Source organism: Geotrypetes seraphini, chromosome 7, assembly GCF_902459505.1.
Source record: "Geotrypetes seraphini chromosome 7, aGeoSer1.1, whole genome shotgun sequence".
Lineage (NCBI taxonomy): Eukaryota > Metazoa > Chordata > Amphibia > Gymnophiona > Dermophiidae > Geotrypetes > Geotrypetes seraphini.
The window spans coordinates 195,095,566-195,120,416 of NC_047090.1; the positions used below are offsets into that span (position 1 = coordinate 195,095,566).

Genomic DNA, 24,851 nt, shown 5'->3' on the forward strand with positions numbered 1-24,851 from the left:
GAAGGCATATACTCCTCCCCATATACTCAATTTTTGCAAGCAATCCATGCAGAAGTCTTTTGAATTGCTCTGCTTCTTCTTTTTTTGTATTAAGTTCAAGTTCAATTTTATTTGATAAATCGCCTATAAACAGAATTTTCTAAGCGATGTACAGTTTAAAACATCTAATGAGTGAACAAACAGTCCTAAAACAAATTTTAACAAATTTTAAAAACAATAATATATATAACAAACATTATTAAAACTTAAGAGGTTCATGACTAACTAGATACACTAGGAAAGAGAGGGCAAAGTTACAATTTTCTTAGTCTAAGAAAGAAGAGACAAAAAGGGTAAAAAACACTTAAGGACGGGGCTTTTAAATTTTTCCAAGAAACCTCTTGTACAGAATATTGAAAATAAGACAGATAAGCTAATTTAAGCAAAACAAAATATCAATTAGGCAATACAATTCTTAATCAATACTATTAATTCCATAATAATGGATCCATGAATTCAAGTGAGTGCTAATGAAATTAAATCATATTATTAACAAGAAAAGCAAAACATCTGACTGCGGTAGTAAGTCTTCTAACTACTTTACAATATTGCTGCTGTTTCATTTACCCCTTCCAGGCGTTTCGTAGAGAGGAACCCTGTTAATTGAGAAGGGTCAAAGAATAAATATGTATTGGATCTATATTTAACAATACATTTACAGGGATATCATAATAGAAAAACACCTCCCAACATTGTTACCCCTGGTTTAAGGAGCAAGAATTGTCGTCTACATTTTTTGGTATCTTTAGTCACCTCTGGGAACATCTGTATCTTTAGTCCCAAAAATTCTTTGTCTCTTTTTGAAGAACATCTTTAGTAGCCAATCTCTATCAGGCAATCACGCCACTGTTAGTATTAGCGTAGCAGGTTTTACTATATCCTTCAATGATGTTTCCAGGATTGCAGTAACATCCATTTGTAAATCCTGTTTTAGAAGAGGAGAAAGATCTTCTTGTTCTTTCACTGGTAAATAAAATACTTGTGTAAAAGGAAGAAGTATATCTTTCAAAATATTCAAATTTTCCATAAGAGATTTTTTCAACATTTCTTTTGCGGAAATCATTGAGGTTTTTGGAAAATTTAATAATCTAAGATTACCAGAACAGGAATTATTTTCCATGTTTTCAATTTTCCTTCTCAAATTTGACCATGTCTCCCCGCTCCTGGCCAAGCTCCACTGGCTTCCGATAATCGCCAGGGTCCACTATAAATGCGCCTGTTTAACTTTCAAAATCCTATATGGTATCCTCCCTCCCTTTATCCCTCTTTCTTGGAATTCCTCAAACCCTAATACCACCAGATCCTCCCAGAAATTAAAACTATCCTTCCCCTCGCTAAAAGGCATTTCCCACACAGGAAAGCTAGGGACCTCCCTCCACTTCAAAATCACTGAGCTCTGGAACAACCTTACCTCCCCTCTTCGGAACTTGAGCTCTCTCCAAGTTTTCCGCAAACATCTGAAAACCTGGCTTTTCTCAAAAAATGTAAGTCTCTCTTCAACTTAGGAATCAAGGAAACTCTTATATCTTGGCATCCCAAGTCCTCTAAATTTTCTTCACACTTCTACCTCTAACCCTCTGTTGTAGTTCCTTCCTATTTCTCCTACTCTACGAACGTGGAGATGATGCGGTATACAAACCTAAGGATTAGATTAGGTTAGATTATCCCTAATAAGGGTAGTCTGTATTTGCTTCACTCCTAACAAATCTTTTTCAATATTTTCCATCTTATTTCCCATTATAGCAATCTCTTGTTTAACGTTTTTAAGTTCTTCTTTTTGTTCCAATACTCTTTTTTTTCTAATTCCTTTATTTGTAGAGACAATGACTGCCCCAAACTAACGACTAAGTCCCATAAGGAATCCAAGGTAACATTAGAAACATAGAAATAGATGGCAGATAAGGGCCACGGCCCATCTAGTCTGCCCACCCCAATGACCCTCCCCTATCTTTCTCTGTAAATAGATCCCACGTGTCTATCCCATTTGGCCTTAAAATCAGGCACGCTGCTGGCCTCAATAACCTGAAGTGGAAGACTATTCCAGCGATCAACCACTTTTTCAAAGGTAAAAGTACCTGGATGTATTGGCTGAATTTTCTCAGTCTCCGGATTCCTCACTACTCCACCTTGTCCTTCTAACTGCTCCAAAGCTGTTCCTGCCACAGACTCGATGACTCCTAGTGCCTGGCTCATCGAAGCCTCCTGAGAGAACAAGTCTAAGTCCTCGGATAGACTGTCCTCTCTAGGTGAGCTGGCTCCCTGTGGCTGTGGAGGCGGGGTCCTTGCGTCGGGGCTCAGAGTCGCGTCTAGCCCAGGTAGATTCACAACGGCTTCACTCACTGCTGGGACCTCCAGTGAGCGATTCCCCGGCGTTACTCTCTCCTGCTGCAGGCGCCTCAGTAAATCATCTATTATAACCAGAGGAGAAGTTTCCGAGCACTGCAAGGCTCCACCAGCACTCTTGCCTCTCCTCATCGGCATTCTGGCAGAGTAAGGTAAAACTTTAGGAAGAGTTACCTAGAGCGTCTCCCCACAGTCAGATCATCGCGGCCATCTTGGATCCTACTCTGCTTCTTTTTCTTATTTTTCACTTAAAGTTCGTCTTTTTTGGTGGCTTAATGCATTGAGGTCTCTTTCTGGTGGTCCACTGTCGGAGGAAAAGGTGCAGTCCGGACTACTGCTTCAGAGAGAAACTTTAGTGGATATGTGGAGCCAGCCTGCCCTGTGCCACCATTCTTTGACTCAGGGTCCATTCCCCTGGGAATTTGCTTGTCCGCTGACCTTGTCAGGGGTTTAAGCGTGGGCTGTATACATCCCGAGCGAAAATCCCCTGGGTTTCAGGGCACAGGCTGCATTTCCCGCTCTCGGTCACGTGGAAAGGATCTATTGTGGCAGAGATTACAGTCTGTGTCCAGCCGACTGGCAGTCTGAAGATCTTCAAATCTGGGCAATGTGGAACTATTCTGAAGCAGAAAATCCTTTTCTCCATTCAGCTGCTGTGTGATAAAGCTGACAGGCTAGGCACTTTAGTGACTGTGCATAAACCACCATTATTTCCTATGGGAGCTTCGGGGGTGGTTTGTAAAACATGTTTAAACTCTTTTTCACAGTTTCTGAAGGTAGGGTTCAGGTCCCACACCTTCCCAAACCCCAAATCGCTAATTTTTTTTTTTTTTTTGCCTTTTATGCCGTTCTGTTTTTTTCAAAGCTTTATTTCTGCCTCAAAACACCCTCAATTTGATTTAAAATTATTTGGAATGGACTCCCCAGTGCCTAATCCAGGGGTGTCAAACTCAAGTCACATAAGGGGCCAAAATCTAAAACACAGGCTAAGTCACGCGCCAGATTTTTTATTAATATACCCCCTTTGCTGATGCACAGCATGGGCTCCAGCGTCGGTGGCTGCTCCAACGCTCACAAGACTTCTGTGAGCGTCGGATCAATCGCCGCCACCACCAAAACCCATGCTGCGCGCCAGCAAAGGAAGGGGATAGTCTTAACAGAAGTATAGGGATACAATCTCTCCAACCCCATGCCAGCTACAAAATAAACGAAAAAGACACACCAGCTCTGGCAGGATACACATTTCAAATCTGACATATTGTAATTACAAAATAGAAAATAAAATTATTTTTCCAACTTTTGTTGTCTGGTCATTTTGCTTTTAGTCCCAATTTCTCTTTCTGATTTTATCTATCTTCTAATTCTCTTTCCAGTGTCTGCTGTCCATTTATTTTCTCCTCTTCTCTCTTGCTCCAGTCCCTATCTCCAACATATTGATTTTCCCCCTCAACTTTTCTCCTTTTTTCTTTTTTGCCTCTGTCCACTCAAATTTTGCCCTCTTTCTCATCCTTCTCCTTTTTAAATTTTCAGCTACCTATCAATTTTCCATCTCCAGATCCAACTTCTCTCCCTTTCTCTTCCCAACTGCCCCTCATCTCATCTCTCCCCCTGTCTGCCTGCCTCCCTCCCTCCCCCCAGGTCCACCATTTCTTCCTTTCTCTTTCCAACGGTTCTCTCTTCAAGTATCTTTTCCCTTTCTCCACACTACCCCAGGTCCAAGCTCTATCCCTTCATCTCACTCTCTTCACAACCCAGCATACCTTTCCCTCCAGCGCCAGTCCCTCTCTCCTCACAGCCCAGCTTGCCTCTCCCTCCAATGCCAGTCCCTCTCTCCTCACAGCCCAGTGTCTTTCCCTCCAGCGCCGGTCCGATGTCGCCGCCAAGCCGAGGAATCTGCCGGCCTCAGCGACTCGTTTCCTTATGAGTAAATCAGGGTTAAAAATATCAAAATAGCTTTAAATACAACACCAAACTGGCTTCAATGAAAGCTAGTCTATAAAGTGTGACCCAAGTGACTATATAAAAAAGCTCAGAGATATGAAACTCTGAAGGGAAGGCTGCTAAACCTCCCTAAAAAAGTGACTCGGCAGTGGTGTACGTGGCTCCCCCTCCTGCTTTTCGCCTCCCAAGTTGGTCTCCAATGACGCGCAACTTCCTGTTTCCGCCCGGTTGGACTGCGGCGGACGGAAGGCAGGAGGGAGAGCCACAGACAACACTGCTGAATTACTGCTGAAGCTGGCAGACTTTCCGGCGTGACGGTGACGTCAAACCAGCATGGGCAGGAGAACATGCTGGGCTGTGAAAAGGGGCAGTATGGAAGCATTGCCACAGGCCACATAAAAAGGCCAGGTGGGTCGGATTCAACCCTCAGGCCTTGTGTTTGACACATGTGGCCTAATCTGTCGAATATGTGCCTTGATTATGCAACCTCATACCATGTTTTGCACCGTGCTGGAGGAGGGGGTGGGAGCTTCGGTCTTTGCCTCTTTCAGGTCCTACAGGGCTGGGGAGCCGGTTTGGGTCTGTGTTTTTGGGGAAATATTTCACCCAGAGCCCATTCTGGAATTTGGCACCAAATGCCTGTATTCTGAGTCTGAGAACTCTTTTGGCGCAGTGCGAGCGCCTCAGCAGGGCTCTGCAGTTCACATGGTGTGAATTGTCACAAACCTTTTTTTGGCTTCTTTGGAAAGTGTAATCTTTGTACCCAGCTAGTTGGACGCAGCCAGCAGGCGCGTTGGTTAATCCTATGGCAGAAGTCCCTTTTCAGGAGTCCACTCGTCCAGCTATGGCTGAGCTTGATTGCATTGTGCCATATGGATTTTATGCCACTTTTGCCTCTGGTACCTTTGCTGGGACTGGGCAACACAGTTGCTCTGAGAGTTTGGATTTGGATGAAGACCCCTCCATCAGCAGGCCTTTTCAGCATGGCTTTGTCCACCATTTTACTGCTGGGGTTCTGCAAGAGAAAAAAAAAAAAAATCCTCTTTTTTTTTTTTCCATCCCATCCACAGCTTCTTGGTCTGGTTACAAGACAATAGGATGCCCAGGCTGCTCTTTCCATCTGTCTCAAACTACGTCTAAGCTTTCTCCGCTGGCTCCTGCTTTTCAGCAGATTTGAGTAACCTAAGGTGAATTCCACCATGGTGCAGGATGCCAGGCGCATGGACCACTCTAGTGTTGGAGGAATAGTGTTTAAGGACTCCCAGGATTGCATAGTGGCAGTTTTATTTTTTTTAACCCCAATTCTTGAAGTGGCTTCTTCAAGCTTCCAGGTGGTAGCAGCCTCCTTTGTGGCACATGCCTGTCACATGAGATTGCACAGGGTGCCCTCTGCGGAAATGGTCTGTCCCCAGTTACTGCTGGAAAATATGAACACGTTACCTCTATTTAAAAAAAAAGTCCACTGGCTTCCAACATAGGATAACTTATAAAATTGCCCTCTTAATACACTTCTCCCTCCGTGTTCACGGTTTTGATTATTCACGGTTTTTAGATGCTGGCTCTTCCCCCCAAATTACATCAACTTGCATAGAGAAATTGCTGATTCCAAGCATTTACAGAGAAAATTGCCGATTCCCAGCACTTTCTTCACCATGTTTTGCCTCTCCAGGAACAGGCCAGGTCATCCACCGTGTTTTTCACGGTTTCACCATATTCACGATGGTTTTTAATAGAAAACAGTGACTAACATATGAAAAAGTTATTCGCGGTTTTTCTGTATTTGCGGTTCTGTTAATCCCCTATCACAGCGAATACGGAGGGAGAAGGGTATTCAAAACCCTCAAAACTAAAATACTGGCTTTCCTCGACAAAAATCTTATACCTTATGAATCTAATAGATCCTTAAGATCCTCTGGACAACATCTGCTCTGGTTTCCTTCTCTAAAAATAATAAATACCCATAGATTAACAATATTCTCAGTTTTGAAATACATTAAAAGGAGCTTTAAAATGCTTCCTATTCACTGATGCCTTTGACTAATGATCCCACTATTCTTTTCTCACTGATTCCCTTAGTCCTTTTGGTTTTCTTCCCTATACGTTCTCTTTCCTGTATTTATTGTAGTTCTTCCCCCCTCTCCTGCCCGTTCTTAGTACGTTTATTTTGTGTTTGTCTGAGTAAAATTGGTCTGTTTATCATTGTTGTTTTTGATTTTGTTCTTACCCCTATTTTATTGTAAAACGTTTAGTATTTGATAAACGTTCAATCAAATTTACAATAAACTTGGAAACTTGAACAGTGTGGATTATGTGGCGGACGCCCTTTCTGATCTCATTCGAGTTTTTACCTCTTCTACAGTGTCTGCATGCCGGCCTCTTTGGTTCTGTCTTTGGGCTGGGGATGCTGCCACCAAGGTCACTTTAAACAGACTTCCTTTCAAGGGTCAGCTTCTTTTTAGGACAGGTCTGGATGACCTCATGGCTGGTGTTCCTGATCGCCACTCTAAATCTCTCCCTGTGCACAAGTCTCGCCAGACTTTGGGAGGGGACAGTAGTAATTTTTGTTCCTCCCACTGTTTTCGTCAGAGATCCTAGGGCTCTTCCTCCCAGAAATATTCCTAGGGATACAGTCCCCGTGACAACTCTTCCATTCCAGCTGTCCTCAGACATCCAGATCCAGCCCTCCAGAGGGCCACCTTGTTCAGTTTTACCAGGAGTGGATTCACCTGTCCTTGGATAAATGGATGCGGGACAGCAGTCGGGAGTGGCACAAGATTGCTTTCTTTTGCCTGCCTCAAGATTTGTTTCTGGAATCGCCGGCAGGTCGGCCAGACAAGGAGTCAAGGGTCCATACTACTTTGCAACATTGATAAAGAAAGCTAATAGAGAATATGAATAGAAACTTGCAAAAGAGGCAAGAACTCATAACAATTTTTTTAAAGTACATCAGAAGCAGAAAACCTGTGAGGGAATCCATGGGATGGTTGGATGATCAAGGAGCAAAAGGGGCACTCAGGGAGGATAAGGCCATAGCAGAAAGACTGAATGAATTATTTGCTTCAATCTTTACGGAATCCTGAGTGGAGTAGAATGGGTACAAGTGGATCCATTTTTCACTCTGTGAAAAATTACAAAGACTAGGGAACACTTAATGAAGTTACAGGGAAATATTTGTAAAACCAATAGGAGGAATTTTTTTTTCACTTTCACTCGGAGTATAGTTAAGCTCTGGAACGCATTGCCAGAGGTTGTGGTAAGAGCAGATAGCGTATCTGGTTTAAGGTTTGGACAAGTTCCTGGAGGATAAGTCCATAGTCTGTTATTGAGAAAGACATGGGGGAAGCCATGGAATATTGCTACTCCTTGGGTTTTGGCAGTTACTAGTGACCTGGATTGGCCATCGTGAGAATGGGCTGCTGGGCTTGATGGACCATTGGTCTGACCCAGTAAGGCTATTCTTATGTTCTTAGAATTGTATGTGATGATCTTAAGGTGGCCAAATAGGTTGAAAAGGTGACTACGAAAGCTAGAAGGATGCTAGGGTGCATAGGGAGAGGTATGGCCAGTAGGAAAAAGGAGGTATTGATGATGTCCCTGTGTAAGACTCTGGTGAGACCTCATTTAGAGCAGGGGTAGGGAACTCCAGTCCTCGAGAGCCGTATTCCAGTCAGGTTTTCAGGATTTCCCCAATGAATATGCATGAGATCTATTTGCATACACTGCTTTCAATGCATATTCATTGAGGAAATCCTGAAAACCCAACTGGAATACGGCTCTCGAGGACCGGAGTTCCCTACCCCTGATTTAGAGTATTGTGTACAATTCTGGAGGGCATACCTTCAAAAAGATATAAAAAGGATGGAGTCAGTCCAGAGGAAGGCTACTAAAATGTTGCGTGGTCTTCGTCATAAGGCGTATGGGGACAGGCTTAAAGATCTCAATCTGTATACTTTGGAGGAAAGGTGGGAGAGGGGAGATATGATAGAGACTTTTAAATATGTGTGTGATGTAAAGGTGCATGAGTCAAGTCTCTTTCATTATGAAAGGAAGCTCTGGAATGAGAGGGCATAGGATGAAGTTAAAAAGAACATAAGAACTGCCATCACCGGATCAGACCCTGGGTCCATCAAGTTCGGTGATCCGCTCACACGGAGGCCCAGCCAGGTGCGACCTGGCGAAAACTTAGTCACCGGTATCCCTCTATTTGCCTTCCGAGGTAATAGGCTCCTGAGTAATCTAAGGAAATACTTTTTTACAGAAAGGGTGGTAGAGTTGGTGGAGACAGAGTCTGTGTCTGATTTCAAGAAAGCCTGGAATCTTTTAGGAAGTCAAGTGGGATCTTTTAGGAAGAGATAATGTTTACTGTGGATGGACCATTTGGCCTTTATCTGCCATTATGTTTCTATGAGGGAATGGGCATCCTTCCTGTCTTTCTTCAATTTAAAGATGAGGGGTCAGGAGAGTGGGGGAGTCTGGTTGGCCAAGATAGAAGGAAATGGACTTCCTTCCTGCCAGGTTTAATTTTAAGTTCGGAAGCTGGAAAGACAATGGTTGAAATCAGGGGACAGTGTGGGGAGGTCAAATTGGAGACTAAAATTAAACGAATACAAAAAACTAATAATAAAGAAACGCTCTAACTTTTACGCTCAAAAAATTGGATCGCCGTACACCAATAGTAGAAATCTCTTTGAATTAGTCAACAATCTCTATGATATACAGGCCTTATCCTGTCCTACCCTTGATTCCCCACCATCTGCAGATGATCTGGCTGAATTTTTCAACAACAAAATCATCAATTTGAGATCCAAACTAGCGGGCTCCTCAACCAACCTTTTGAACTACCCGGTTGCCCAACACAAAGATGACCCTAGAGTAGATATGGCCTGGAATAACTTCACTACAACATCCTGGCAGCAATTCTCTAAACATTACGTGAAATACGCTGTTTCCTACTGCAGATTAGACTGCTGCCCCCCAAACATTATAAAAGTCGCTCCAATCTCTTTCAAAGCCAAGCTATACAACTGGCTCTCCTCTCTCTTACTAACCGGTACTTTCCCTGAGGATCTAGGCCAGATTTTGATCACCCCAATCGTAAAAAACCCTAGAGAATCTACCAAACTGACCATCTAATTACAGACCAATTGCGAGCACTCCCCTATTCGTCAAGCTAATGGAAGGACTGGTCAACCAGGATCTAGTAATATATCTGGACAAATTTAGCATACTGCATGACTATTAGTCTGGTTTTCGTTCCGGATTCAGCACCAAAACTGTCATGGCATCACTTCTAGACTTCCTCCATACCTTATTCAGTCAGGGTACAAGTGCTCTTATTCTGCAACTAAACCTAAGTAGTGCCTTCGATCTAGTTGACCATGCTATTCTGATTGCCTGTCTGGAGTCAATTGGTCTTTCAGATAACGTATTAAAATGGTTTCGGGGGTTTCTGAGCAAACGGTCATATCAAGTCTACAGTGACAATAAAATATCCTTTAGTTGGGTTAACTCTTGCGGAGTCCTGCAGGGCTCTCCTCTTTCCCCCACATTGTTCAACATCTATCTTGCCTCATTGGGGAACCTACTACAAAGCTTAAAGGTTAAATTTTATATCTAAGCTGACGATATCACCATTGTTATTCCCCTTACTTCTCTGACCTCCGAGACAAAGATTCATCTATCATCCATTCTAAATGAAATCGAACGATGGATGACTGAATTCAAATTGAAGCTCAACACCGACAAAACTAAATTTTTCCTGGCAAGCCCTAACGACAAAATCAAAGACTCTTCGATCTCCTTGAATGGTCAGGACTTCCCTATTGACCACTTCATTAAAATCCTGGGAGTCACCTTGGACCGCCACCTCACTCTAAATGCACACACAGACTTACTAGTTAAAAAATGCTTTTCGGTTCTATAGAAACTCAGAACCATCAGAAAATACTTTGATGCACCATCCTTCCGCTTACTGGTTCAATCTTCCATCCTGAGCTTGCTCGATTATTGCAACATTATTTACTTGGGTTCCTTCAAAAAAAAAACCATTCTAAGACTCAGATTCATTCAAAATTTGGCAGTTTGACTGATCTTTAGGCTGAAAAAATGGGAACACATAAGCCCCTACTATCAAAAACTCCATTGGCTGCCCCTAGAGGCGCGAATCCTGCTTAAGTTCGCTTGTCTATGTTATAAATCAATATTTGGTCTGGCCTCCACTTACCTGGTTTCCCATTTTAATCTGGCAAGTTCTTTTAGACCCACACAAAGAATACATCTGTTCACCTATCCGACAATAAAAGCCTGCCACTACAAAAGATTCTTGGACAGAACTCTTGCCTTCCAGGCAGGCAAATGGAACGACTGGCTTAGTAACTTTTCGTGCGCTCTTCATCCTACTTCAATTTTAGAAAACTATTAAAAAAAAGTCTGTTCAATCGATTTGGCGCAGTGGTTGGATCTACAACCTCAGCACCCTGGGGTTGTGGGTTCAAACCCCGCGCTACTCCTTGTGACCCTGGGCAAGTCACTCAGTCCTCCATAGCCCCAGGTACATTAGCTAGATTGTGAGCCCACTGGGACAGAGAGGGAAAATGCTTGAGTACCTGATTGTAAAACCGCTTAGATAACCTTGATAGGCGGTATATAAAATCCTAATAAACTTGAAACCCTATGAACCTTTTAGCTTTCATATTCTTTATTATGTAAGATTGTATTGCTGACTTTGATTGTAACCTCTTCACGGATTGTCCAGCGCCTCTTGCTGTAAACCACCTCGAACTTATATGGCTTTGGCGGTATATAAGAATAAAATTATTATTATTATTGTCGTGGGGGGGAGCAGGGTTCCTCGGCACGACTTTGTTTTTTTAATGGGCACAGATGTTGTGTCTGTGTAACATACTCATATCTGTGCCTATTAAAAGGAAAAAAAAAACCCTACTCTTTCTGCCCAGAACAGCTGAGCGGCAAGAGACTGCTTCAGGACTTCCTCTGCCGATGTGTCTGTTGCTTTCTCCAATGACTGATCGGAAGGGATTACAGCAGACCTCTGGGAAACTCATTTGCATGCAAAATTGTTTGAACATCAATTGCCGTTTTCAAATCAGAATATTTACTGGCCCCATAGTGACCCACAGAATTTTAGAGCATCTGGGCCCAAGTTGCATCATTAGTTAAGAAATTTTTTTTTTTTTAAATGAGACAACTCTGGACTATTTGATCCTCATTAATTCCCACCAGCTTCCAAATCATTGCACAAGCTATCTCTTGGATTACTGTAACTCCTTATATGAAGGCACGTCTGCAAAGCTCCTGAAAAAACTATTACTGCAAACCACCACTGCAAGATTGATCTCTGGTGCTAAGAAATATGAGAAGGTTACACCACTGATGAAAGAGTTACATTGCTGCCCATCCAAAGCAGAATCGAATTCAAAATCTCATGTTTTGTCTTTAAATCACCATCCGGACAGTGCCCTGAAGCAGCAAGTAGCAAATGGTGCCGCCTTGGGGGCTACAGGGGAGTATGATTTAGGGGCAATTAAGTTTTTCTTAATGTAGAAAGTGGGTACTATTTGCCAGCTCCTACACTTCTGTAGCAGATTCAGGAATGATGAATAGCCACATTAAGAACAGTGTGTGGTTGTGAATGCTGTACCTTAGAGTGAACCCTTTTGTCAGCTGGGAGCAGAGGTAAGCAGAAAGAAGCTTCAAATCGACAAGTTCTGAGTTACATACAAACCCAATTTAAGAACAGCTTTAAAAACGTAACTCATTCTTAATCTGTGGACTGCCTGTACTTGAAAGGGAAGCTATAGTGAAAAGGATATTGAAATCTTTTTGTAAAAAAAAGTGAAATTGGCTCACTACTTAAATTTTTGTTTTCTTCTCTAGCTCTGGACTGGGGAGGACCTCGCAGGGAGTGGTTTGAGTTGATCTGTAAATCCCTATTTGATACAACCAATCATCTGTTCACTCACTTTTGTGATACCAACCAGGCACTGGTGAGTAAAGATCTTCTAGTTGCTTATCACTCCTTTCATCCTCTTTAGCCAAGATCAAGAAACCAAAACTCACAATGAAGTGAGTTACAGGGTCTAATGGGTACTTATAACCTGGTCTGGGCACAGTTGAAGACCGGATGCTGGACTTGATGAACCCCATTCTGCAGTGGCATAGTGCAGGGGATGTGGACCGCCCCAAGTGCCAAGTCGATGGGGGCGCTGGCACCTCCCTGCCCTGCTACACCACACCACCCTCACGCCATCCCTACCCCCACCCCATACCTCCGTATTATCTTTGCTAGTGCAAGCAACTTCTACATGTTGTCCACGCCAGCCTGATTCCCCTCTGAATCACTTCTAGGTCAAGGGGCCAGAAAATGACATGAGAGGGAAATCCAAAGCTGGCATGAGGAGCATGCTTGCAGAAACCACTCGCACTGGCAAAGATTAAGAGGTACCCTGGGGGGTGTGGAGAGAGCGTGCAATGGAGGGGGGCGCCTCTTACCCTTACTATGCCACTGCCGTTGTGACAGCATGACTTTCCTTTATTAAGAAAAGTGTATAACAACTAGCAAGATTGTCACAGATGTGAAGTGAGACTAAGCTCTGGCCTCAGTTCCTAGACAAAGGTTATAACCCTCAGAAGTGTTTTAGTAGGAAAGTCGTATCGCTGTATGGAAATGGTCAGAAACATACACAAGTAGATTGATTTGTATGATGCAAGGGATTAAGTCCTTTTGGAAGTCTGGGAAGGTTGAAGTAGCTAAATGACTTGGCCATTTTGATAGATCAGGGTAAAATGCTGAAAGAAATGAAATGAAATGGGAGATCAAAGCAGGATAAAGGAGCATGCAATAAGAGTTTTCCATCAGCTTTACAAAGAAAGAGAAGTTTGCTTAATTGTGGAACGTCTCATCTAGTATACTCGCATGAGGTGTCCTTCTTTTACCTACAGGCTGTGGTTTTCATCCATTGCAGTCATAATGTACACCGAGGTCTCAGTAGCGTGGTTGTATTGCAGGTTGCTGATTTTCAGTTATAAACGGAAAAACACTAGAATAACATGCTTTACTGTTGCAGGAGCCTGTTAACATGACAGAAGGGATGGCAAACAGGAAATTTATAACATTAGGATATAAGTGTGGTAAAAGCTATTTTTTAAAAATAAATAAATAAAATGAATGTTCATCAGAAAAAAGAGATTTGCAAATAATGAACATATCATTAGTCTGCTACTGCTGCTTCTTCTCCCCCTATCATGTACATAGGTTCCCTGCACTAGCACTTTAACCAAATATGGTAAGAGGGCATTTGTAAGTAGCAAATATGCTGTCCCCCTAGTGCTGAGTGATGTTTCCCATTGGCATGTTTCTGTCTTTTGACATTGACAAGCTGCCACCACTACCTCCTGCTAGGGAAGGTAGAGAGAAAAGTGGAAAGCGCAAGAAAAGGGAGTAAAGGCTACAAGAGACCGAGTACAGCATACAAAAGGGAGAAAGAGGAACAGAGAGGGAAGACTGCAAGAGGCTGAGCACAGCGTGCAAAAGGGAGAAAAAGGAACAGAGAGGGAAGGCTGCAAGAGGCCGAGCACAGCGTGCAAAAGGGAGAAAGAGGAACAGAAAGGGAAAAATGCAGTACACCGGGTACAACACATCTGAGGGGAAATATGAGAAAGGTTTGGACGATTTCCTGGAGGAAAAGTCCATAGTCTGTTATTGAGAAAGACATGGGGGAAGCCATTGAGACATCGGAGCTCTGCCTGCCTCTTGGGTCTTGTACGTGGAACTGGGAGCATTTCTGAAAATGCTACCCTGGAGGATCTGGATTTCAGCTTTCTACCTTAAAGCCTATATTTGGCTTCCTGAACCTCCCTCCTACATTTTCTTGTGTCATTGGTTTTATCTATAGCATTTTGGAACTACTCATATTGTCTGAAGCTTGACATCCAGTTAATATTAACTGGATAAGCTGAGAACATTTCCAGTGCAATAAGTGAGACATTCTAGACCAGTGGTTCCCAACCCTATCCTGGGGGACCCCCAGCCAGTCGGATTTTCAAGATATCCCTAATGAATATGCATGAGAGAGATTTGCATATCTGTCACTTCCACGGCTTTGTAAAAGGGGGGGATAGTATAATATAAAGATCACCTTATTTCTATTTTCTCTTTGTAAATGTTTATCAATATAGCTGCAATACTACTTTATCCTAAAGCAAAAAAAAAAGAAAAAATTCATTTTTTCTACCTTTGTCGTCTCTGGCTTCTGCTTACCTCATTTTCTCTTCATTCTCTTCCTTCCACATGACATCATAAGAACATAAGAATTGTCATCTTCGGATCAGACCATGGGTCCATCAAGTCCGGTGATCCGCACATGCGGAGGCCCCGCCAGGTCTACCCTGGCATAGTTTTAGTCCCCATATCACTGTATGCTTTTTAAGGGAGTTATGCATCTAATTTACCCTTATCCATATCACTGTATGCCACTCTTAAGGAGATGTGCATCTGCCCTCTTTCACTGCCCCTTCCATCCACTGCCTGCCCTCTCCCCTCTTCCATATGACATCCGCCCTCTTTCTTTGTCCCTTCCTTAAACCGTTTATCCTCTCCCCCCCTTCCATCCAGCCTGTGCCCCCTCTTTCCTTTTTACATGATTCAGTCCAGCTTCACTTTTGTCCATTTTTCTCTCTTTCTCCCCTCCCATACTCTGGCATGTCTCTCCTTTCCTTCCTTCCTCACCCCACCCTACTCTACCCCATATTCTGGCATCTCTGTCTCCTTCCTTCTCTCACTCTCTTGTTCCTCTCCCAATGGTTTGACATCTCTCTCCTCTCCATTCCTCCCTCCAGGTCTGGTATTTCAATCTTCCCTTCCATCACTCTTTCTTACCCCACCCTAAGGTCTTGCATCTCTGTCTCCTTCCCTTCCATATCTCCTCCCACCCTCCATGCACTGGCATCTCTCCATCCCTTTCCTCTCCCTGTAGTCTAGCATCTCTCTTTCCGCTCCCTTCCCTTTCTTGGTGGTCCTTCTTTCTTCCTCCCTTCCAATTAGGCAGCTTTCTTCTTTATCTCTCCCTCTCACAAGGTACGACATTCTCATACCACTCTCTCTGCCACTTGTAAGCTTCAGGCCGCCAGCAGTGTCAATGAGCAGAATATTTCCTTCTGCTTCAGCTTCCTGTCCCCGCAGAGGCAGGATGTTGCTGCAGAGCAAAAGTTTCCAAGGCCACCGAAGGCAGCATGTTGAGATCATTAACGCTACCAGTGGCCCAAAGCTTTCAGGTTGCATCATGGAGAGACTGGACTCTGGACTGGAGCACCCCAATGAGCTGCCCCCCCCCCCCTTGGTATGCTACTATAGTAGTAGCAGTAGTTCATCTGCGGGCATGTGAGGTCCCAAAATTATTGGAGGTGCTCGAGCACCCACAGCTCCCAAGAGATGACACTTATGCATGGACTCTATCTTAATTTCTGCTGGACTTGTGACACGACACCAGAGATTGTCCATGCCTTTCTGGAGGCCATTCTTATCTCCTAGGGCTGAAGGAAACAGTGGGTTGGAGGTAGGCAGTGTTGAAGACTTAGACCAGTGGTCTCAAACTCAAACCTTTTGCAGAGCCACATTTTGGATTTGTAGGTACTTGGAGGGCCTCAGAAAAAAAATAGTTAATGTCTTTTATTTTAAAAATGAGGTAAAACTCTTTATAGTTTATAAATCTTTCCTTTTGGCTAAGTCTTAATAATAATATTGTCATTTATAGCTAAAGAGACATATGATCAAAGAAACTGTTTTATTTTACTTTTGTGATTATGATAAAAAATACCGAGAGCCTCAAAATAGTTCCTGGCGGGCCGTGAGTTTGAGACCACTGACTTAAGACTGATCAGACTGACCTTGGTTGAATTCTCTTTCTGTAAAAGAGCTGGTCCAGCTTTATGCTACAAATTATCTGTTCTCCGTCATGTGCAGGTTCATCCAAATCCTAACCGTCCTCCCATGCTCCGACTGAAGGTTTACGAGTTTGCAGGACGTCTGGTTGGGAAGTGTCTTTATGAGTCCTCTCTGGGTGGAGCATACAAGCAGCTGGTACATGCTCGGTTTACACGTTCCTTCCTAGCTCAGATCATAGGACTGCGCATGCATTACAAGGTGGGTATGTACCCCTGTCACAGGCCTGTGCTTCAATCATATGCTTGTCCAACTTGAAAGAGAGAGCTTTCCCTGATTGTGGGCCTGCGCCTTTACTACAAGGTGAGAGCTTACTTCAGGCAAAAGGATTGGTTTGCCTTCAGGGGATTGGGTGAATCCCCAGCCCTAGCGCACTACTTTTTTTGTTTGTTTGTTTGTTTTTGCTTGATGAAACTGGTTGAACAGGCTGCCTGCTCAACAAATCAAACTGCATCAAGCAAAAAAAAAAAAAGAAGGGCTGTATAGCTGGGGATTCACTGAAAGCCTTGACTGCACTCTGCTGATCATAGGCCATCATCCTATGTAGAGAATGACACGGGGCAAAAATTTATCACTGTTCCCACTCCGTCCCCGCGAGCTCATTCCCATCTGCTGGTCTCAGGTACGTTAGATAGATTGTGAGCCCACCGGGACAGATAGGGTATATACTTGAGTACCTGATTGTAAAAACCGCTTAGATAATCTGCATAAGCGGTATATAAAAAAACCTAATAAACTTGAAACTTGATCAAACAACCAGCTTTGAGAAGTGAAAAACCTATGTGGGTGCTAAAGACTGAAGTGATATGAAGAGAACTCTATCCCCACATATATATATCCCAAGTATTAAAACATAGGTTATTTATTGTTTGCCTTATACAAAGCGAATCACAGGTTAACACACATAACAAATTTCAACATATAGATGAAGACTTAACTGTTTTAGACAGGCAGTTCAGAACAGTTAGGTTGGGAGGATATGGCTCTGGAATTCGTTGCGAAATCAGTTAGCTTAGCAGGATTTAAAAAAGGTTTGGACAATTTCCTAAAAGAGAAGTCCATAGGCTTGGAGAAATCCACTGCTTATTCCTAGGATAAGCATCATAAAATCTGTTTTAATACTTGGGATCTAGCTAGGGACTTGGGACCTGGGTTGGCTACTGTTGTATGATATGAAATACTTGATGAAGATGGTGTTGCTATTTTGGGGTTTCTGCCAGGTACTTGTGATCTGAATTGGCCACTGTGAGAACTGGATACTGGACTAGATGAACCATTGGTCTGACCCAGTAGGGCTATTCTTATGTGTTGCAGGGATAGTTGTATGCATTTTGTGGTAAATAAACAGCAAGGAGAAGGCTGGTAACTGCTGCTTCCACTGTTTTCTATATTTTGTTGTGTAACTTGCTGGACTATCGGTCATCATTCACATCCTGATATCAACCCAGTTTTGTTTGAGGGTTAATTGGCTTGCCCAGAATCTCAACTTTCATTTGATCCACAAATATCTGTTCTGGTGTGTGTGTGGGAAGCTTGCACTGCTACGTTGGATGCATGTTTGCAGAGAGAGGATTGTGCACATGAGCAGCCAGCGTGGAACTGTGGTTTGCACAAACCTCAACAATATCTCTTTCTCTGCCTTAAGTACTTTGAAGCTGATGATCCCGAGTTCTTCAAGAATAAAGTTTGCTTCATCCTGAACAATGATGTGAGTGAGATGGAATTGGTCTTTGCAGAGGAGAAGTACAGCAACTTAGGACAGCTGGAAAAGGTGAGATGGGCAAAGGGTTACCAGAGTGAATTTATTTGCTTATATTCTATTTGTTTTGTAACAACCATTCTATATCGCTTGGTAGACTGAGTTATACGAAAGAGTTATATGTCTCACTGCTACCAGCAGGTGGAGACTGAGCGCAAACTTGTATATTAGCCTAGAATTTGCCCAGCAACTCAGTCTCCATTAAAGCAGGTGATAAGACTAATTCAGCTCCCCTCTTAGTACTGTTGGAATTTTGTTTTGGACTCCTGGGTTCCCCTTTTGTGCCGGATAGAGCTTGGATGGGTCCTGTTTGTGTTAAACTCGGTGGGTCTAGTGCTGGGTCCCTCCCCCACCTTCCTCTACCTCCCACATTTTTGTAGAGGTGCCTCAGCCGGCGGCCTGGCCCCCTGGTTGGTCAGCCCTCCAGCTTTGAGAGCTATGGAGTCTGTTCTGAGTGAAGAAAAAAAAAATCCTGAGGTGTGCCAGTCTAAAGGGCTCAATTCCCTTTAAAACTACTATTTGTATTGTTTTTTCTCATCTAACCGGCACTTTTGTTACAGCTACGGCTAAGGGAAAAAAATGCTCATTGTTCTCCAGACATGAGGTACTCGCGGCCAGAATGTGCAAGCGTTGTGCAAGCCAGGGCAGTGGGGAAGTCTCGTTGGCAGTGGTTGCCGTCAGCCATGGCACTCCGCTGCATGTACCTCGCGAAGGTTTCCTTTACAGCTGGAGCGGCTGGGGATTCCCTTTTCGTGTCGGTCGGTTCCTTGGCATCAGTAAAGTCCCGGGCTTTTCAGACACAACAGGCTGCAGGAGCTCCGATTTTGGCAGTTTCAGGTCCAATTTCGGTGGGAACCTCCTCCTTCATTTCTGTTACCTCAGGTGACCTTCCCCCTGTTCTGGAAATACAGGGGCAAGGTATGGCAGGATCCCCTGTTCGGCAGGGAGTCCTTTGGAGCTGCCGGGGGGTTTTCCCCCTGAATTTATGTTAGCACTTTGTAAATCTTATGTGCTGGCAGCTGGAGGTTGCGTGTCCACTCTGGGGATCTTGGAGAGGGGAGGGAGAGGGGATGCCCTTGACGTCTTCCCCGGAGCGGCCCCACACAGCGGTGATTTTGCCCCCTCTACCCCTCTCATCCAAACACCCGAGGGTCTCTTGAGATGAGGATTTTTGCCCAGAGGAGCAAGATGTAATTGATGAGGACCTGGACACTTGGGGAGATTTCCAGAATCCTCTTGGGGGTTTGGATTCCGCCAGCGAGGGGTTCGAGCACCCCCCTACTGGCGAAGGTACATCTGTGGTGCACATTTTTCAGTGGGAAGAGCTTCATGAGCTAATTCTTCAGGTTTCCTCAGTTTTGCACTTTGAGGACACCGTATCGGAGCCCCCGCGTACAGTGGACCCCTTGTTTAAGGGGATGTGCTCTGCTTCCCGCTCTTTTCCTATGCATCAGGATATTCGGGACATTATGCTCGCACAGTGGTAGGTGCTGAGGCGCAAAATCTATATACTGTATACTGCGTATCAACAAGGGATCCAAGAGGAAAAAGAACAAGGAACTTGCATGGCTCACTGTAGCGGTGAAGGAAGCGATCAGAGACAAGAAGATTTCATTTAAGGAATGGAAAAGGTCAAAAACGGACGAAAACTGGACAAAGCACAAACAACATCAAAGCAGGTGCCATAAGGCAGTAAGAGGGGGCCAAAAGAGCTTTGAGGAAAAAATAGCCAAGGAGGCAAAAAACTTCAAGCCGTTCTTTCAATATATTAAGAGGAAACAAACCGCGAATGAAGCGGTGGGGCCGTTGGATGACCATGGAATAAAGTGAGTACTAAAGGAGGACAAAGCCATCATCGACAAACTGAACACATTTTTTGCATCTGTATTTACTTAAGAGGATATATACAATATACCAGAACCCGACAGGCTATACGCAGGAAATGAAGACGTGAAACTGACAGGGTTGACGGTCAGTTTAGAAGAGGTATGCAGGCAGATTGATAGGCTTAAAAAAGATAAATCCCTGGGACCAGACAGCATCCATCCAAGGGTAATCAAGCAACTGAAAGGGGTTATAGCTGAACTGCTCCAACTAATAGCCAATCTGTCAATCAAATCAGGAAGGATTCCGGAAGATTGGAAAGTGGCAAATGTTATGCCAATCTTCAAGAAAGGTTCGTGGAGAGATCAGGGAAACTACAGACCGGTGAGTCTGACCTCGGTACCGGGAAAGATGGTAGAGGCGCTGATAAAGGACCGGATCATTGATCACCTTAACGGACACAATCTGATGAGGACCAGCAAGCACGGCTTCAGCAAAGGAAGATCTTTCTTGATGAACTAACTGCACTTCTTCGAGGGAGTAAACAGGCAGATAGACAGGGGTGACCCGGTCGACATTTTATATCTGGATTTTCAGAAGGCATTCGCCAAGGTCCCGCATGAACGACTACTTCAAAAAATTGCTAGCCATGGAATTGAGGGTGAAATACTCACGTGGATTAAAAATTGGTTGGCGGATAGGAAACAGGGAGTGGGGGTAAATGGACAATACTCAGACTGGAAAAGCATCATATGTGGAGTGCCACAGGGTTTGGTGCTTGGGCTTGTGCTCTTCAACATATTTATAAACGACCTGGAAATTGGTACGATGAGCAAGATGATTAAATTTGCAGACAATACAAAGTTATTCAGAGTAGTGAAGACACAGAAGGATTGCGAAGACCTACAATGTGACATAAACACACTCGAGAAATGGACTGTGACATGGCAAATGAGGTTTAACGTGGATAAGTGTATGGTGATGCATGTCGGTAACAAAAATTTTATACAGAATACAGGATGTCCGTGCAGTACTCGGACAGACCCCCAGGAAAGAGACTTGGGAGTACTAGTAAATAAGTCAATGAAGCTGTCCACACAATGTGCGACAGCGGCAAAAAGGGCAAACAGAATGCTGGGAATGATTAAGGGGATCACAAACAGATTGGAGAAGGTTATCATGCCGCTGTACCGGGCCATGGTACACCCCCACCTGGAATACTGCATCCAGCACTGGTCGCCGTACAGGAGATAGTACTACTCGAAAGCTACCAGAGAAGAGGAGTTGCTGTACAGTGAGAGATTAGAGAAACTAGGCCTCTTCTCCCTTGAAAAGAGGAGATTGAGAGGGGACATGATCGAAACATTCAAGATAATGAAGGGAATAGACTTAGTAGATAAGGACAGGTTGTTCACCCTCTCCAAGGTAGGGAGAACGAGAGGGCACTCTCTAAAGTTAAAAGGGGATAGATTCCGTACAAACATAAGGAAGTTCTTCTTCACCCAGAGAGTGGTGGAAAACTGGAATGCTCTTCTGGAGTCTGTTGTAGGGGAAAACACCCTCCAGGGATTCATGACAAAGTTAGACAAGTTCCTGCTGAACCAGAACGTACGTAAGTAAGGCTAGACTCAATTAGGGCACTAAGGGCCGCTGCCTGAGCGGACTGCTGGGCATGATGGATCATTGGTCTGACCCAGCTGCAGTAATTCTTATGTAACCCATTCCCGAAGGGGATAGGGACACTCTGAAGTCGCCTGTGGTTGATGCAGTGGTTTCGGCCATCTCTAAGCAGCACACTGTGCCTGTTGAGGGCTGTGTGGCCTTGAAGGATCTGGAGGAGCGTAAGTTGGAGTCTCTCCTTAAACAGAGTTTTGATGTGACAGCTCTGGTGGTCCAAGCGGTGATGTGTGGCGGGCTGGTGGCTCGGGCGTGTTTCCACTGGGCCAAGCATGTCCTTGACTGTAAAATTAAGGATTGGGAATTGCTCAAGCGGGAGGTAGCAAAGATTGAATTGGGTGCTTCTTATCTTTCAGATGCCATGTATGACTTCTTGCGAGCTTCTGCCAAGTCGTTGGCGTTTGCAATGGCAGGTCATCGTACCTTGTGGCTTCGAGCATGTTTGGCGAACTAGGCGTCCAAAGCTAAGTTGACAATGTTTTCTTTTAAGGGATCTTGTTATGGTGAGGTCCTGGACAGGTTGGTTCAGACTTTCACTGATTCTAAAGTGCTTCGTTTGCCTGAGGATAGGCCTAGGCCGCTGGCTCGAGGTGGCGCTGCTCTTAGGCGTTGGTGTGATTTCCACCGTTTCCGCCCTGGGTAAGGGGGCTACCTCTTTTCAGTCTAGAGGCAGGTTCTTCCAGCACATGCAGTCCTTTTGTGGGGCCTGCCGAGCTGCAGGTAGTGCCCCTGCCGGGGCCCCTGCTGTCCATCTTGCCCAATGACTCTTTGCCGGCGCCCGTCTTGGTTCCGGTGGTTCCCGGCTGTGGGATTTTTATCCAAAGTGGGCAGACGATAGTGGGTTCTGGAGGTGATTTAGTACAGTTATGCTCTTGAGTATGCCCGTTCTTTGCTAGATCGTTTTTTCGCTTCTCCCTGGCAGGTTGCGTGCAACAGAAGGCCTTTTGCCAAACTCTTCAAAGATTGTTGGATCTCCTCACAGTGGTTCCAGTTCCTCCGCGGGAGTGGGACACCGGTTGGTACTCTATTTACTTTGTGGTGCCAAAGAGACCTTTTAGCCCATTCTGGATTTGAAGGGGGGTCAACAGGGCTCTTCATGTGCCTTTCTCCCACATTGAAACTCTGCGGTCTGTGATTCTGGCGGTTCAGCCGGGGGAGTTTCTGACCTCTCTAGATTTGACCGAGGCCTACTTGCACATTCCTATTTGGGCCTCCCATCATCGCTTCCTGTGCTTTGTGATCTTGGAGCAACATTAATAATTCTGTGCACTTCCCTTTGGTCTGGCCACTGCTCCACGGACGTTCACTAAGGTGATGGTGGTCATCACGGCGGCGTTGCACAAAGAGGGCATTCTAATTCATCCCTATCTGGATGACTGGTTGATTCAAGTGAAGTCGTTACGGGAGAGCACCCGGGTCACGGTTCGGGTGGTGGAATTTTTGCAGTCGCTGGGATGGGTAGTCAACCTTGCCAAGAGCCGGCTGCCTCCCTCTCAGCGCCTGGAGTATCTAGGCATGCTGTTCAACACCTCCTTGGGGAAGGTCGCAGGATTTCCTCCAAGTCTTGGGGTCGATGGCAGCTTCCCTCGATGTAGTGAGGTGGTCGCGGGCCCACATGCATCCTCTTCAGTATGCTCTCCTTCGGAGGTGGTCACCTCAGAGGCACAGTCTGGATCATCCTGTTCCACTTCTGGGCTTAGCTTGGGACAGTCTTCGTTGGTGGCTCCAGACCCCCCATCTTGTACAAGGGGTGAGTCTGGATCAGCCGCAGTGGACGGTGCTGCTCATGGATGTCAGTCTTCTCGGTTGGGGAGCTCAGTGTCTAGATCACTCAGCTCAGGGCACCTGGTCCATGGGGGAGGCTTCATGGTCAATCAGTGTTTTGGAGACCAGAGCAATCCATCTGGCATTGCCTGCCTTCCAGTCCTTTTTGATGGGCAAGTCAGTCAGGGTTCTATCGGACTGTGCCACAGCGGTGGCCTATGTCAATCATCAGGAGGGCACCAGGAGCACTTTGGGGGCACAGGAGGCGACTCTGCTCATGGTCTGGGCGGAGTCGTACCTTCAAAACATATCAGTTTCCCACATAGCCAGAGTGGAGAATGTTCAGTTGATAGTGCAGTCTTGGGATCAGCCCCTCATGGAACTGATGGCCACAAGTGTCAATGCCAACACACCCCGCTTCTTCAGTCGTCGCAGAGACGGTCAGGCTGAGGGCCTGGATGCTCTGGTTCAACCATGGCCAACGGAGGGGCTGTTGTATGTGTTCCCTCCGTGGCCATTAGTGGGCAGAGTTCTTCTCCACATAATTCGCCATCCAGGCCTTGTGGTTCTAGTGGCTCCGGATTGGCCTCGACGACCATGGTATGCAGATCTGGTGGCGGATCCTCTTCCTCTGCCTCTCTTCGATGACCTTCTAACTCAGGGTTCCATTTGTTTTACGGCTTGGCTCTTGAAAGGGGTCGCCTAGATAAGAAGATGTATTCAGATAAAGTGATCTCAACTCTCTTGGGGTCCCGGAGGCTTTCCACCTCTTGGGCTTATGTGAGGGTTTGGCGTCTATTTGAAGAGTGGTGTGATGCGCGTGGAGTGGTCTCTTTTCGTGCTTCCCTGCCTAACATCTTAGAGTTCTTGCAGGATGGCCTGGATAGGGGACTGGCTTGGTCTTCTCTCCGGGTTCAGCTTGCGGCCTTGTCAGCCTTTGGGGGGTTATTGAAAGGTCAGCATTTGACTACCATTCCTGATGTGATTCGCTTCTTGCGGGCGGCCAAGTTGCTCAAGCCTCCCTCTGTTCCATCTTGGGATCTGAATCTGGTTCTGTCAGTTCTAGAGCACCCTCCTTTTGAACCATTGGGCGTCTGCTCTTTGAAGGACCTTACTCTAAAATCGGTCTTCGTGGTGCCTATTACTTCAGCTAGATGTGTTTCTGAGCTGCAGGCTTTCTCTTGTAGGGCTTCCTTTTTGGAGTTTTCTAGGGAGCGAGTTGTCTTGAGGCCTGTATCTTCATTTCTGCCAAAGGTAGTTTCTCCTTTTCATGTCAATCAGGCAGTGGTCCTCTCGGTGTTGGGTAGCCAGGAGGGCTCTTCCGAGCAGAGACAGCTGCGCAAGTTGGATGTCAGTTGGGTCCTTCGCTCTTATGTGCAGAGGACCCAGGAGATCAGGAAATCAGATCATCTCTTTGTCCTTCTAGCGGGACCTCGTAAGGGGGATGGCTACTATTGCACGCTACTATTGCACGCTGGATCAAGGAGACTATTACTTCCGCTTATCTTTTGAAGAAGAAGTCTGTTCCAGAGTTTCTTAAGGCTC

General features: G+C 45.0%; 1 protein-coding gene across 5 annotated transcripts in view; it reads left to right on the forward strand.

Annotated features, from left to right (window-relative positions):
- Positions 1-24,851, forward strand: part of AREL1 (apoptosis resistant E3 ubiquitin protein ligase 1) — a 293,395-nt gene that overhangs the window by 213,097 nt on the left and 55,447 nt on the right. For all 5 annotated transcript variants that reach the window (XM_033951578.1, XM_033951577.1, XM_033951580.1 and 2 more), the window contains 3 exons: positions 12,220-12,329; positions 16,304-16,483; positions 17,928-18,053. In XM_033951578.1, the coding sequence (XP_033807469.1) occupies positions 12,220-12,329; positions 16,304-16,483; positions 17,928-18,053 (416 nt within the window). The remainder of the gene's footprint in view (positions 1-12,219; positions 12,330-16,303; positions 16,484-17,927; positions 18,054-24,851) is intronic.